Genomic DNA, 13,643 nt, shown 5'->3' with positions numbered 1-13,643 from the left:
AAGCTGTATTGCCTACCTCTTCACCGAAAGAAATGCCCAAGGCCCCGGTACTCACGCAATGCGAGTAACAATTGGAATGTTCTTGAGCCACTCAACGCGTTCGTTGGACGCAATGCTGTCGTAGGAGTCGAGTGTTTCTCCACAGTCAAAATGGTGTACGCTGTGTACACTGGACCGCATGTAGCCGCGCTAACAGCCGCGCGGTTCTGAGCACAAGCACAGCACAGGATGGTAGACAAGGCACATCCGACACGACCATCGACCGAGTCTCTAGCATGCATTGGGCCAACGCTCCGCGAGCCAGAACCAGGCAACGGCACAGTCCCGATGTGCGGTCGAACGGCACCAGAAGGCAAACAATATTGGCATCGTGGCGTTGGTGCTCTGACAGAGCATACGATAACACAGACCTAAAGACGGCGAAGGCTTGTCATCCCGCCATTCTCATGGACGCGGCCGCTGAGGACGTTCCGCGTAGACGTAGCTGCGGTGTGTACCGGACGTACCGGGATTGAGGCATTAGAAAGATGTGCAACCTTGCCGCCGCCGAAAACGACGCTGGCATTTGCTCGCTATGGAGGCTCGCGTTGATATCCATTAGGTCAACAGTAAGGTACCGGCGTTCCTGAGCCTTAAGATCTCTTATGCGGCCTCAATGTGCAGAAGATGTTGCAGGGTAGAACAAGATGGCCCTAGGCATGCCGGCCTCAGTCAGTTGTTGCTCGGCTGCGTTACGCATTGTCCATTTGTCCGCTCCTGGGACTCGAGGACGGTCACGTCTGATGGAGTCTCACGGCACTGAATCGTAGTGATACAAGTGTTGTCGTTCGACGTTCGCGAACAAGGCGCGAGTCGATTGGACAAGGTGTGAAGTTGGAGGAAGGCGGCACGCCAAGTCTCGTTGCTATTTACTGGCGAGGAGCAACAGCGCAACTCGCAGCTATATGGCTTCAACTGCTTCACCATGAGTTCACCTACAATCCTACAATTCCACTAACATCACGCCCATAACTTTGCATGCCATAACGATTGCTCTTCTTCATAGCAGATCATAAGCAAGTTGTTTTCCTTCAGCACCGTCACTCCTGCGATCACCTACGAAGAACATCCACCATCATCGACATACCTACGACAACATGGCGAGCACCATGGCCTCATCCGCCAACGCATCCTCCAACAAGAAGTCTTCCGCCCCGTCCAGCTCTACCAACAACGCCAACGTCATCAAGCGGTGAGCAGTTGAAACACCCCTCGTCCAACAGCCCTAGCTTATATCAGTTCCAGCCTGCAATCCGAACTAATGACCCTAATGCTCTCCCCCACCCCCGGCATCAGCGCCTTCCCCTCCGACACCGACATGACCCGCTGGTCCGCCACCGTCCTCGGCCCCAGCAGCACCCCCTACGAAAACCTCACCTTCAAACTCTCCCTCGCCTACCCCTCCAACTACCCCTACGCCCCGCCAGAAGTCCTCTTCACGACCCCAGTGTACCATCCGAACGTGGATATGGCTGGGAGGATCTGTCTGGACATTCTGAAGCCGGCGGGGAAGGGGGGTGAGGGGGCGTGGAGCGCGGTGTTGAATACGGGGAGTGTGCTGTTAAGTATTCAGAGTTTGTTGGGGGAGCCGAATAAGTGAGTATCGCACTTTCACACGGGCTGGGAGGGGTTTGCTGACGGTGTGGACAGTTCGAGCCCGTTGAATGGGGAGGCGGCGCTGTTGTGGGATCGGGATCAGGTCGAGTACAAGAAGAAGGTGCTTGCGCGCCACCAGGAGCCGGCGGAGCTGGAGGCGAATGGGTCATGAGAGAGCTTTTGCAATGGATGGAGGTAGGAAAGGTTGTGGTTATTGCATCGCGACGGCGCCTTGTCGAGCGTTCAGGGCTGTGTCGGGCATGGTGAGATCTGTGCAGGAGGTCGGATCATATGGAGAGTAGCAACGAACATCGAACCTGAGAGCGCCTGTTAACAGGTCAAATCAATCAAATGATGTGCTAGTTCATGATCGTATCTTGTAGAGCGATAGCAATATGCGTTCCATCCAACCCACTGCCAGCATGCCTGTATGCAGCGTATGTACATCATGCCTCCATCTCGTGTATCGTGAATTCGTGCGATGCGTATGCCTTTGTCCAAACCCCACGAACGCCTTGCTGAATCCAAAAAGCCAAAAGGGTATCAAATCGTTCGCCGCCCAAGCCCGAGCCCACAATGCGATGCACCAGCCAAAGCCAACCCTCCATATGTCTTCTTCACCCCCCACAGCTCATAGCCCTGACGAACCGATGCCAACCCCCTTCAGGCTGTGTCTCTACCGGCTCATCGACCCTCGCACCTTTCTCTTCATACCTCCTCCCCTCCAACGCAGTAATCCGGCCGGGCCGCATACTCTCATAACTCCTCGCCTGCACCCCTACCCTCCTCCTCTCACCTCCGTCGTTGCCAGGCTTCCTGTCATCGGCTTCGCTCTTCCTCCTTTGTCTTTCTTCTCTCCTCGCTTCTTTCGCAAGATCGCTCTCACGTCTTTTTGTCTCTTCTTTCTCGCGCTTCTGGCTCTTACTAGCCTCCTTCTCGGCGAAATTCTTTCTTAATGCTGAGATGCGATCATCAACACTCTGCTCCGGATCCGACTTTCGAGACGTCGAAAGCAAGGAGTACGCGCGATCAGAGCTCGGCCGCGACAGGTCTGCGGAGCGCTTCCGCCCGTTCTGGCTGGCCAGTTTCGATCGCGAGGAGCTCGCTGGGTTAGGCGCCGGCCAGAGATCAGCAGCTGTGTGCGACTGCGAAAGCGGTGTAGGGGCGTTCTGTTGCGGAGTCGAGGATATGGAAACGCTACGTCTCGTCCGAAAGCCATGGCCGAGCTGGAAGTCGTCGTCAAGGACGATGTCGCTGCTCTCGCGCGCTTCTTCGGAGTTGGCTAGGGAGGAGGCGTAGGAAGTGTATGAGGCGCTTGGGGTCTGGCGCATGGGGTGGATAAAGGGCTGGGAGGGCTTGTAGGAGCCGGAGCCGGTGGAGATGGTGGAATTGACGCTCGCGGTACGCATGTGTGGTGTGCGGCGACCGGTGGAGGAATGGGAGAAGGTGACGTCCGAGGCAGAGCGCTGGCCAACGAAGTCATTGATGCCGAGTCCTGCGAGGGTGCTGCCATTTTCTGCTGTGGACTTCGATAGATCGAGAGCGCCCTGGTTGGTAGTGGCATCTTTGGAGGAGAGCTTGCGAATGTAGGGTTTGATCTTGGGAGTCGAGCTGGGCGGAGTCGGTTGGTGAGACGAGATGAAAGGAAAGGGCTCCTCTTGCGTTGCGTATGGGGTTGCGAACTGCGGGTACGAACCGGACAGCGGCGACGGCGATGCTGGTATCGAATTGCCGGAGGAGTTGCGCTTGTGCAATTTCGCATGCGTCCGTGTCGCTGTGCCGGCAGGGATGGTGGTGGTGTGGGAAGTCATGTCCGTATCGATATGGCAGAGTGATGACTTCTGTTTACTCGGCGACGCCCGGGATGCATGTCCTCCGAGCGATGTCGACAGCGACAACTTCTTGCGCGCAAAAGTATCGATGCCTGGAGTCTTGTAGGAGGACGCAGTAGAGTAAGGGTCGGAGCCTAGATCGAGAGGTATTGTGCTGTGAGGCAGGCGTTGAAAGGAAGCAGCGGCTGCCATGGCTGTGTTCGTCCGATGCGTGGCAGCGCAGCGCAGCCGCTCCACCAGCTGAGATCGACCAAGGACTCGGCGATGATGATGCTGATCAAGTCATGACCAGTCTCGACTGCTGATCTCTCGACTGGCCGAGTTGTGCTGCTGCTTGTTCTGAGTGGTCGACTTCAGCAGACCGTCGACGCGGCCATCAAGTACTCGGGCCGGGTTCAGCACCTCAAATGTTGGTCTTTGGGCATCTGCTTTACATCATACAAGTGTGGAGATACAAAAACATGAAAGACGATCGCTATCTCTCACCGTGCCGCACGCGGGATCATAAGGCCCGGACGATGGGGTATCCGAGCATCGCGTTGTAACATCGCATTGCATGGGATTACCTGGAGGGCTTTGAAACTCTGCGGCATGTGGGCGTGGTCCAGATCGTATGCAGAGCTTCTGCGAGCTGCGAAGGTTTGCCGCCATCTCTGCAAACCCTGGAGATTGGGGGACAGAGTCGTCTCTCCACGATTTGGATGACGATCACGGTCCCGATAATGACCAAAGAACAGCAAGGGTTGTAAGAGGACGACCAGAAAACATTCTTCCCTTCGAACAACCACGCTCAATTTTCGTTGTAGGTGAAAGCAATACTGACCATCCTCGACATCTTGCCGCCCAGGCCCCAGATCTGACCCGCGGTGGGCCTGCTGGGCGGCTTGTTGGTTTCCACGTGCCGATTCCACGAATCAGCGTTGCGCCATTCGAAGATACATGCTGTGCATATCTCATGCAGCTCTTTCTCGCTGACCTGCAGATCGACGGCCGAGAGCATCCGCGATTCGACGGCCTGAATGGAGTTTCGACAACACGGTATGCAGTCCTGAGGAACTTGCCACGTAGAGGAAGAACAAGGCACATGTGCGAGCACAAAATGCTTGATCCGTTAATGATGGAGGACTTCCTTGGCTCCAAGGCAAAGACTCCATAGTTCGACTGCGGTGCTCGCGGACTTCTGCAGGATACGAGGGTATCCATGCATCTGCTTGTGTCCTCCCGGTCGTGCGGGATGGCAGTCTGCAGTAACTTGCTGTACCACTCCGCCGAGCGTTCATTTGGTCCTGCAGAAAGCGGTAAGCTCATATTATATGGTATCAACAGATCTACGAGATGGAAGATCGGTTCCTTTGCAATCGTATACTGGGCACAGAACTCAGCTCGTGGTGGTTGAAGGCCATCTAAGGCTTGCTGTACAGGATGTCCAATGCTGTAAGTATGCATGCGCATCTACACAATCCGTATGCAGATATCCACGACGCCATACCGCTAATGCAAGCACGTATCCAAACAAACATCTCTTTTCCAACTCAAGGCCCAAAAGCACCGCCCCCGTGATGGCTCAACCTCCCCGCCCCAGCGCTCTGCCTACACCGCCCATACACCGCACACCAACACTCAAACACGTTCTCACAATGCACCGCCTCCCGCCCAAAGATAATATGCCACATATACTCCAATACCCTCCCGGCTACATCATCGTCATAATGCGTCTCCTCAATAAAAGTCAAATAGCGCTCATACTCGCTCTTCGGCTTCTGCAGCATCTGTTCCTTGCTCACGGCAAACTGCGCACAGCACTGCGTCGCCACGATGGGGATCTGCTCCTTCATTTCGGCGAAGGTGGCGTTGAAGAAATTGGCGTAGACGTAGGGGTACGCGTGTTCGGCCTCTTTGTCATCGGAGGGCGGGTCGCGGAAGGGTTGGACTTCGTCGGGACAGCCGACTTCGTTGTTGCAGCGGAGGTTGACGTATCCCCTGTCCAAGACTGTGTCGAGGCGGAGCGCGTTGAGCATGTTCACGGCGTCGTAGTTGGGTGCGTCGTTGTGCCATGCTTCGGGCATCCCTCTGCGGTGGGCGTGGATGAAGACCATGACGTCGGGGAAGTCGGGGTAGTTGTCGACGATGTATGTGAGGTATGGCGTGGCTTCTTTGGCCTTGTTCATCTTGGTCTTGAGACCGCTGGGGGATGTGGCGTTGTCGGGGAGGTCGACGTAGTAGATTGCGTTTTGCCATTCTAGCATTTCTTCTCTGACCCAGTTCGTGTTCTCGCTACTGAGTTGGCCGACCACGATGATCTTGCTTGTAGGTGTTTTCACTACGTGCTCCTCTTCTTCTGTGTCGGCGATTGTTTCACTCAAGGATGAGTCGTCGGTGTCCTCCTCGTTCTTGGATGCGTTATCAGGCGCTGTGTCCTCCGGGGACTTTGTCTCTGCATCGAGCAGCGTATTCTCAGGCTTCGTCGCTTCGTCGAGGGGCGTGGTCTCAGGCTTCGTCTCTTCGTCGAGCGGCGCGTTCTCAGGCAGCGTCTCTTGAGACGACCCCTCCTGCTCTCGCTCGGGAGCTGTCACCACCCCAGGCGCATTGGGAGTGTCATGCTTCGAAGCGAATGCCTCCCCGAACTTCGAACCCAATATCTCTTCCCCTGATAGATGCGACGTCGCGCCCAACGATGCTTGTGAAGTCTGCAGTGAACTTAGACTAAGTAGTATCAAGAATATGACCAACACAGCTGTTATAATTCCAAGCCGGCCATAATGCCGTAGCATGATTGTTATCGTGGAGGCTTCGAGGACGTCGGTCGGCCGATCGAATCTGGCATGCTGCAGCGCGTAATAGCAAGGTTACGGAAGAGTTAGGGTGAGTATACACATAGATGACATGGCTGTACAGAGAGATTGTACTATACCGTATGGACAACGCTGCAGTAACGATTCGAGTCGCATACATGCAGCTGATCGAGGCCGTGCACCGCGGTTGTCTGTTGCGGAGCCAAGAAACGTCAACGAGGCTCTCCACTGGGTCTCCGCCTTGTCAACTCCCCCCGCCATCTCTCCCCCTTCTGTTGTTCATCGGGTCAATCAGACGGTGTCAGTTATGGTACTACAAAGATCCGAAGGAGTCAATGGCGGTTCAATGAACAAAGTCAATGTTCGTCATTGGGAGGGAGCATTCGACCCTGTTAATAGTCACCCACGATCAGAGAGCAGACGCTGGAGACGATTTGTCAAGCTGTGAAAGAAGTGCTCCATTTCAAGCAACGCCGGCGGCGCCTCGAAGACGTCTATGTACTGGCAATTTGTCTCACCCTTGGGAAGGAAGTGTAGACGTGCAGGATCCCTCTTACTCCGTCACAGCGGAGCAAGGGATTTGAACCCATTCATCCAACTTGTAACGAGGGATTGATTAGCCTGTGAAACCCAAGATACTCTAGCCATCATGCAGGCCGCCACCCACGACGTACACCTACTTGCCTTGTAGTTTGCAGGCTGTAGGAGTTAGCACAAAAACGAACGGGCTCACCGTCGCCTTTTAGAGGCAACGGACACGAGAACCTCCCGCGGATCGATTGGCTACCGCCCGCGATCCTGCGCTGCGGCAAGCGCTTCGGATCGCAGCGTGCTGGTCTGCACGGATCCATCGTCTGACAAAGAAATAGGGATTGTGCCAACTTGGGAACAAGACGTGCAGCCTTCCGGCGTGCCGACGCAGCCTTCGCCGTCGGGAAAGCCTCGAAGGTGGCTTTGTTCTCGAAGTGGGCGTGCCCGATTGATGATGCCGGGTCAGCGGGCAGCAACAGTCGGGTTCGTGGCGTAGCAGCTGATGATGGATGGTTGTACCTCTTCGTGTTCGCCTACTGATCTGAACCAAGAGCATTCTTGTGCGTGCAGGCCGGATCCACCTGGACTGGATGGAGTAATTTAGGCTTTCAATGATCCAACTGTCCACTAGCGTGGACCATGGAGTGAGGTACCACAGGCAGAGCTGGACTTCCTCCCGCTTTCAACATTGCTTCTTTCTCTTTGTTGCACTCTGCTGTATGCTACCTGCATGTGTGTGCTTTTCCTTCTGCGTGAGCATACTTGTCTCAGCATGTTGAACTAGCAAATATCGGGTCTCACTATACTGCAGCGAAGACAAACATTTGTCGATCCTTGGGGAGTTGGCAGACGCCCACTGCGAACCAGGCCTTACTCTTGGTGCCGGGAGAACAGCGAGGGCTATATGGCTGCTTTACGAAGCTTGCCGGCTCGCTGTCTAATGTATCGCCCTTGACACCATATCGTTACCAGCAATGGCTGCACCAACGCCAGCGGGCAGCATCTCGCTGCGAGGTGCACCGGATGTAGAGGATGCAAAGGCCGGGCACAGTTGTGCACTTCTCCTGAAATTGGACCAGGAAGTTGTTCAAGATTTGAGAAAGGCTTCTCGAGAGAAGGAAGGGCTTCGATTCACAGCAGGGAGCACACCTGTAAGAGACACCCAGGTTGGTCGTAGAAAGTAATGCTGAGCATGGACAGAAACTCCGTATCGGCAACAGAAGCATTGATCTGACCTTGTCCACTGAGGACTTTCGAAACGAACTATATGCTTCCACTGCAGCACAGTCCCGCGACTTCGAGTTCCTATGCACGGTCAGCCATCGAGCGGAAATACAGAAACCCAATCGAACCTTCGGAGGAACCGATGCAGCTCTCGCCGAGTCGCAGTTGCTAAACAAGATGGCTCTTGAAAAACAGCAGAAGCAGGCAAACCAGACCACCATAACGAAAGCGTTTATTGACCCGTCGAAGAACCGGGCTGAGGCTGCCAGGAAAGAGAAGTTCGGAAGAAAGAATACTCCGTTGAGCTCACAGGGCGTCAGCCCTTCTTTGGGTACTATTGGAACACCTCAAGCTGGTCAAGCACCGACTTCTGCACCAGCAAGTGAAGCTGAAGTGAGGTTGAAGGCAATGAGAACACCCATTGTTCACCTTCTTGCTATTCAGCCCACGACAATAGAAAGCATCTTGAATAAGACACACGTACCACAGACGGATCTTGAAGAGATATTGCATAAGTCTGGAAAGAAGGTAGAAGGAAAGTGGCAATTGACAGACAGGGGATATAAAGAGTTGGACGTCTGGGACTTCAATTACCCGTCGCAGCAGGACAGACAGTCAGCAGTCGACAACGCTGTGAGAGCATATGATCGCATGAGACTGGGAAAGGAAGACAAACTTTGGCAGATGTTGTTGCCGGAAAAGGAGAGGGGAAAAGGGAGGGTCTTGTCACGACTTCACTTGGGCGGCGGTCCGGTGAACAGAGGACTCACTCCAAGCTACCAACCGAGTCCAGCACCACATGTGGATGCCGTGAACGACAGCAGAGTCACAAGTGCTGCAAACACTCCTCGTCTCGGAGCAACCACACCACGGCCAAGCAGTTCGAAGGGTGACGTGATGAAGCGACTGCTTTCGAAGGATCCAAAGCGAGCACAAGCGGCGGAGCAGGCGAAAGAGAAGAAGAGGAAGGAGCGGGAAGCGGCTGCAAGCGATCGAGAAGGAAGGCCGGCGAAAAAGCAAGCAACGCAGGAGGCGGCCACGAATGTGAAGTCTGCAGAGTTTGTCCGCAGCTCAGACGACGACAGTGGTGAAGAGGGCGAAATCACAAGCCAGCCGAGAATCACCAAAGACAGACCAACCACCAAGCGAGCAAAGCCACCTACTGCAACAAAAGACTCTTCACCTGACAGCAGCGACGTTGCAACGAAACCGAAGGTGGCAAAGAAGCCGACCACACACGGCAATACCACCGCAGCGACGACCAAGAAAGTCGACTCACCATCCGTGAAAGCTACGAAACCCGCTGCAGCTGGTAGAGCAACACCGCAGACCAACGGGAATCTTTCTGCACCCAACACCCAGCACAAAAGCCAGCGCAGCCCACAGAAGCAGGACAGCAGACCGAACGTGCCCTCGCCATTGGGTGCAGCTCGACCTCGCGTGGCCTCTGACGTCTCCGACAGAGGTGCAGTGGGCGTGCAGAAGGTGAAGCAGAGTGGTGCAGATACTCCCAAGGGTCTTGGTATATCGAACGGGAACGGCAAGCATCCTACGAAGACGACGAAACCTTCACAAAGCAGTCCGGAGAAGGCTGAGCCCGACAAGCCGAAGGCCAAGGAGCAGAAGAGCACCATGAACGGCGCAGCAGTTAAGCCGGATGTCACGAACGGCATCGTCAAACAGCATGAGGGCAGTGCCAAACGCAAAGCCGAAGACTCGCCCTCGCAAGGCCAACCCGGAGCTCCGGCAGCGAAACACCAGAAGAAAGACTCGGGCTCTTCCCAATCCCAGAAGTCCAACGCAGACGGCAGTCCCGACAACAACGAAACCCCGCGTCCGTCTCCTGACGCCATATTCGAAGGAGACAAAGGCGACGTCGCCGAGAACCTCACGTACGCCCATGGCGTGCAGCTTGCCGAGCGGTTCCTGTACGAGTTCTATCCAAAGTACAGCAAGCTCTACGACAAGCTGTCCGCGGCAGAGGCCCAGGGCGAGACGGTCAGCAAAGAGGATCGTGACCTGCTGCTGGCGATGGATGCGAGGCTCCGGCAGATGAAGCGGGAGATTGAGATTGCGTCCACGAAGGAGGAGAAGAAGGAGGAGGAGTAGGTTTTGCACTAAGTAATGATACCCATGTGATGATGTTGATATAGAGCCTTGTTGGCCGTAGGTAGTTTATGCAAACCCAGAGCAACCCAGCAGTTCGGGACCACTTCATTCCCATTTCCGAGATCTGTCTTTATACCGAGGCTTCTTCCTGTCAAGATCTCTTGGTTGCGCTGAGCACGCGGCAAATGTTCCTTCGTACCAGTCCGATCCCTCGCTAAACCGCTCGATCTGAGTCCGAGGAGGTAGGGATGTAAGACGAGCCAACCTCAGCTTGGCAGGTACCGAGGCGCAAACAAGTCTGCTAAGCATCCGATTGACGGGGTGTTTTCAACCACGACATGGGTACCGTTGGTTGCGGTTAAACGACCTTCCTCCTTTGGTGTAGTCAAGATGAAGAGAATGATGAGGTGGCTCTCGCACATGCTTGCACATTTGACATCTCCACATTCGCTTCCCCGTTGTTTCCCACACGTGTCCCAGGTTGCCCGCATTTTCTTATTAGTGTATATATAGAAGATGTCTCGCTGTTGCTCTCGGTGGAAGAAACGTTGATCAGCTTGAATCAACGAACCTATTGAAGCATCTCCAGACAGCCCATCATGTCCTCCGAAGGCATCGACCACAAAATGGAACACGTCGAAAGCCACTCCAATGGCGCTCCTCTTAGCCGCCAGGTCACCGTCACCATGTCGCCCGAGCAGTACGAGCGCATGTTCTTCCAGCCCAACAAACCAGCTGCTGGCGATTTCGCCAAACGATTCGGTAATCCAACGCTTCTCGGCTTGATCTCTTTCCTCGTCCCATACACGTCGACCATCTTCATCCTCATCGGCTGGGGCGGAGCGACTCCTCCAACCAGCCTTGTCGGGCTCAGCGGTGACTACTACTTCCTAGGCTCGATTGGGATGGTATTGGCTGGTATTGCGGAGTTTATACTTGGGAACACGTACCCGTTTGCGGTGTTCATCATCTACGGGGTCCACTGGGGGTCTCTTGCGTACACCCAGGACCCTATCCATAGGACGACGGAGCCTTTCGGAGAAGGCGGTGCGGAGGGAGCGCCGTATAATAGCTCGCAGGGGTTCCATAATGTTACAATGTAAGCTGCCGGCGGAGGATCGGAATCGTTGGAAGAATAGTGACTGACGATCTTGTAGGTGTCTCGTCAGCTTCATCCTCCTGGTCGGCACGCTGCGCATCAATGTTCCGTTCGTGCTGGTCTTCATCGGTCTGGTTTTCCTGTTTGCTGTGAGTACATCGACCGAACAATCACAATGTCCCCACTGACCAAACTTTACCAGTTCATTGCCGCTGCAGACTTCGCAGTGCCAAACGCAAGCACGCCAGCCGACCTCGAGCACATCGGTACGTTGCTCAGAGTTGGAGGAGGCTTCGGCATGCTCGGCGTGATTTGCGGATGGTACCTCGCTCTCCTGACGGTCATGGAGGCTGTGGGTCTGCCTAATATCTTGCCTGTCTTCGATCTTAGTACTCGGGTGTTCCCTAAGGACAAGGACATCTCGAAGCAGGCTTGAGATGAGAAGAAAGGTCGAAATCATTTCGGGTTGGAAGGCTACCAAGATGCATCAATGGGCATGAAAGTGTTTTAGCATAAGAGTTTGGACGGCCGAATCGATGTCAAGCTAGCACAACGTCCTCGGGTCTATGGTGTTCAATTATATTGCTGTTGATTCGTTATTTCGTGACACGGTCGGCTCGCTATTGCACTGCGGCTGGACGGCCTCCAGACGACATCTCCAGCACCACCAGCACCTTTCATTGCTCGACATCACCTGAAGAGTTTTAAGACTTGTTAGGGGCACCACGCGATCCCCAGATCGAGCGTCCCCGCGATCTCTCATCAGGCTTTATGCAGGTCAGCAACGGGTCGGAAATTGCTGCGCGAGAATGTATGCAACGCCACAGCCGCATTGCTTGGTTTCTCGTGTTGTTGGCGAATCAGCCGCAAGTTTTCGTGCTACTTTGAGAATGTACAAAATGGTGCTGGCGCGCTGTGTCGCGAGGGCGACTGTTGCCCCTGCGCGCTCCTTCGTCTGACTGCGTTGTTGTTGCCAACAGAACTGTCTTTCGACACGCTCGTTATATCATTCGTCTGTTGCCTACCATTCTCCTCGACTCGCGACAGTATCGATATACGAACCACCAGCATAACAGCCTCGCATCTTACCTTCGCATCACGAACACCCGGCAACCGAAAGCATCACGATGCGTTCCTTCTCGAAAATCGCTGTCACCGCGGCCCTCATGTCGTTCGCGATGGCCGACGATGCGCCTCTGGCACAGTCCCCTGATCTGACCACTGGCCTGACTTACTCGGCGACCCTTCCTGACATGGGCGCGGACGGCATCAGCGGTGCAGTCCTGGGCTCCATCTCCCCCGACGGCACCGGGACAAACTTCCAAGTCAGCTTCTACAACCTGCCAGGAGGAGACAGTCTTTGTAAGCGCGGTCTATCCATATTCTTGTGATGACTTCGGCTGACAGTAATTGAACCAGCCTACGGCCTCTACACTGGCAAGGTCTCGGCGACCGACTGCTCTGCCGCCGGCGCGATCCTCGACCCCTTCAGCGGCGGCACCACCAATTGTGAGAAAGAACCTGCTTCGTGCCAGGTCGGCGCTCTTAGTTTGAAGCACGGCGCGGCGAAGATCATTGGTGGCGGTGCTGGGACTGGGTACTTTGCGGACAAGTGAGTCAAGACGATAATGTGGTTGATGGGCGAGATCGCGGACGGGTGGAAGCTGACATGGCCCAGCTACGTCGACAAGTACGTCTCGATGGATCCGAGCGACCAGGCTTTCTTCGGCAAGGGCAGCATCGTCGTGAACGATGTCAATGGCGGTATGTTCAGCAACTCGAACAGGTGCGGTGTTCTTCAGACTAACGTGTACAAAGCACCGGTCGCCTGTGCCAATTTCATCAACGCAAGCAAGGTCTCTTCCAAGGGCAACAGCACCAACACCGACTCCTCGAGCATGGCCATGTCCTCGACGACGGGCTCAAGCGGTGGGCCGACGGGAAGCAGCCAGCAAACTGGTGGTTCGTCTGGATCCTCGAGCTCGTCGACTGGTGGTGCAGTCATGAGGACTGCGGCGCCGATTGCCGGTGTTCTCGGCATGGCTGCTCTGTTGATATAGTGTTCTTCTCTTGCTCTCCTTTGAGTTGTTCGATATCCCACAGCGTTGATGTAAACGAGTCTCGACAATCGCAATTACATTAATGTGTTAGTCTCACAGCGAACTGGTTTAATCTGCGTTTCAAACAAGAGGAAGCATTTGCAACCTTCACTGATACATCCCACAATTCGGATGTCAACATCATGCTTATCATCATTGAATACTCGACAGATGACAAGCACAAGCAGAAGAATCGAATGCAGGGTCGCTTTGCGGCTCTCATCAGCATTTGTATTCTTCTTTTGGATAAGCGGCACACAGCTTAAACGGGAATCGCCAACCTTGCCGCGAGCTCTCTTACTGATACACTTCCATTGGGGGC

General features: G+C 54.7%; 6 protein-coding genes across 6 annotated transcripts; 4 read left to right on the top strand and 2 right to left on the bottom strand.

The window, feature by feature from the left end:
• Nucleotides 1-1,136: 1,136 nt before the first annotated feature.
• LTR77_010467 (uncharacterized protein) lies at nucleotides 1,137-1,807 on the top strand (the record flags this gene model as incomplete). Its single annotated transcript, XM_064807686.1, has 3 exons — nucleotides 1,137-1,231; nucleotides 1,285-1,635; nucleotides 1,690-1,807. The coding sequence occupies 3 exons, from the start codon at nucleotides 1,137-1,139 to the stop codon at nucleotides 1,805-1,807; spliced, it is 564 nt and encodes a 187-aa protein (XP_064654195.1).
• Nucleotides 1,808-2,252: 445 nt separating this feature from the next.
• On the bottom strand, nucleotides 2,253-3,659 carry LTR77_010466 (uncharacterized protein; the record flags this gene model as incomplete). Its single annotated transcript, XM_064807685.1, has 1 exon — nucleotides 2,253-3,659. The coding sequence occupies one exon, from the start codon at nucleotides 3,657-3,659 to the stop codon at nucleotides 2,253-2,255; it is 1,407 nt and encodes a 468-aa protein (XP_064654194.1).
• A 1,340-nt stretch (nucleotides 3,660-4,999) lies between these two features.
• Nucleotides 5,000-6,238, bottom strand: LTR77_010465 (uncharacterized protein; the record flags this gene model as incomplete). The annotated part of the gene is made up of 1 exon (XM_064807684.1): nucleotides 5,000-6,238. One exon carries the CDS (start codon nucleotides 6,236-6,238, stop codon nucleotides 5,000-5,002), a length of 1,239 nt encoding a protein of 412 aa, XP_064654193.1.
• A 1,526-nt stretch (nucleotides 6,239-7,764) lies between these two features.
• LTR77_010464 (uncharacterized protein) lies at nucleotides 7,765-10,123 on the top strand (the record flags this gene model as incomplete). Its single annotated transcript, XM_064807683.1, has 2 exons — nucleotides 7,765-7,941; nucleotides 7,991-10,123. The coding sequence occupies 2 exons, from the start codon at nucleotides 7,765-7,767 to the stop codon at nucleotides 10,121-10,123; spliced, it is 2,310 nt and encodes a 769-aa protein (XP_064654192.1).
• Nucleotides 10,124-10,722: 599 nt separating this feature from the next.
• On the top strand, nucleotides 10,723-11,658 carry LTR77_010463 (uncharacterized protein; the record flags this gene model as incomplete). The annotated part of the gene is made up of 3 exons (XM_064807682.1): nucleotides 10,723-11,222; nucleotides 11,281-11,371; nucleotides 11,425-11,658. The coding sequence occupies 3 exons, from the start codon at nucleotides 10,723-10,725 to the stop codon at nucleotides 11,656-11,658; spliced, it is 825 nt and encodes a 274-aa protein (XP_064654191.1).
• Nucleotides 11,659-12,388: 730 nt separating this feature from the next.
• On the top strand, nucleotides 12,389-13,282 carry SOD4_2 (Cell surface superoxide dismutase [Cu-Zn] 4; the record flags this gene model as incomplete). Its single annotated transcript, XM_064807681.1, has 4 exons — nucleotides 12,389-12,584; nucleotides 12,642-12,834; nucleotides 12,901-12,986; nucleotides 13,041-13,282. The coding sequence occupies 4 exons, from the start codon at nucleotides 12,389-12,391 to the stop codon at nucleotides 13,280-13,282; spliced, it is 717 nt and encodes a 238-aa protein (XP_064654190.1).
• Nucleotides 13,283-13,643: the final 361 nt, after the last annotated feature.

This window comes from Saxophila tyrrhenica (assembly GCF_035928015.1).
Source record: "Saxophila tyrrhenica strain CCFEE 5935 chromosome Unknown scaffold_23, whole genome shotgun sequence".
NCBI classification, from domain to species: Eukaryota; Fungi; Ascomycota; class Dothideomycetes; order Mycosphaerellales; family Extremaceae; genus Saxophila; species Saxophila tyrrhenica.
This window is presented reverse-complemented; position numbering and strand designations above follow the sequence as displayed.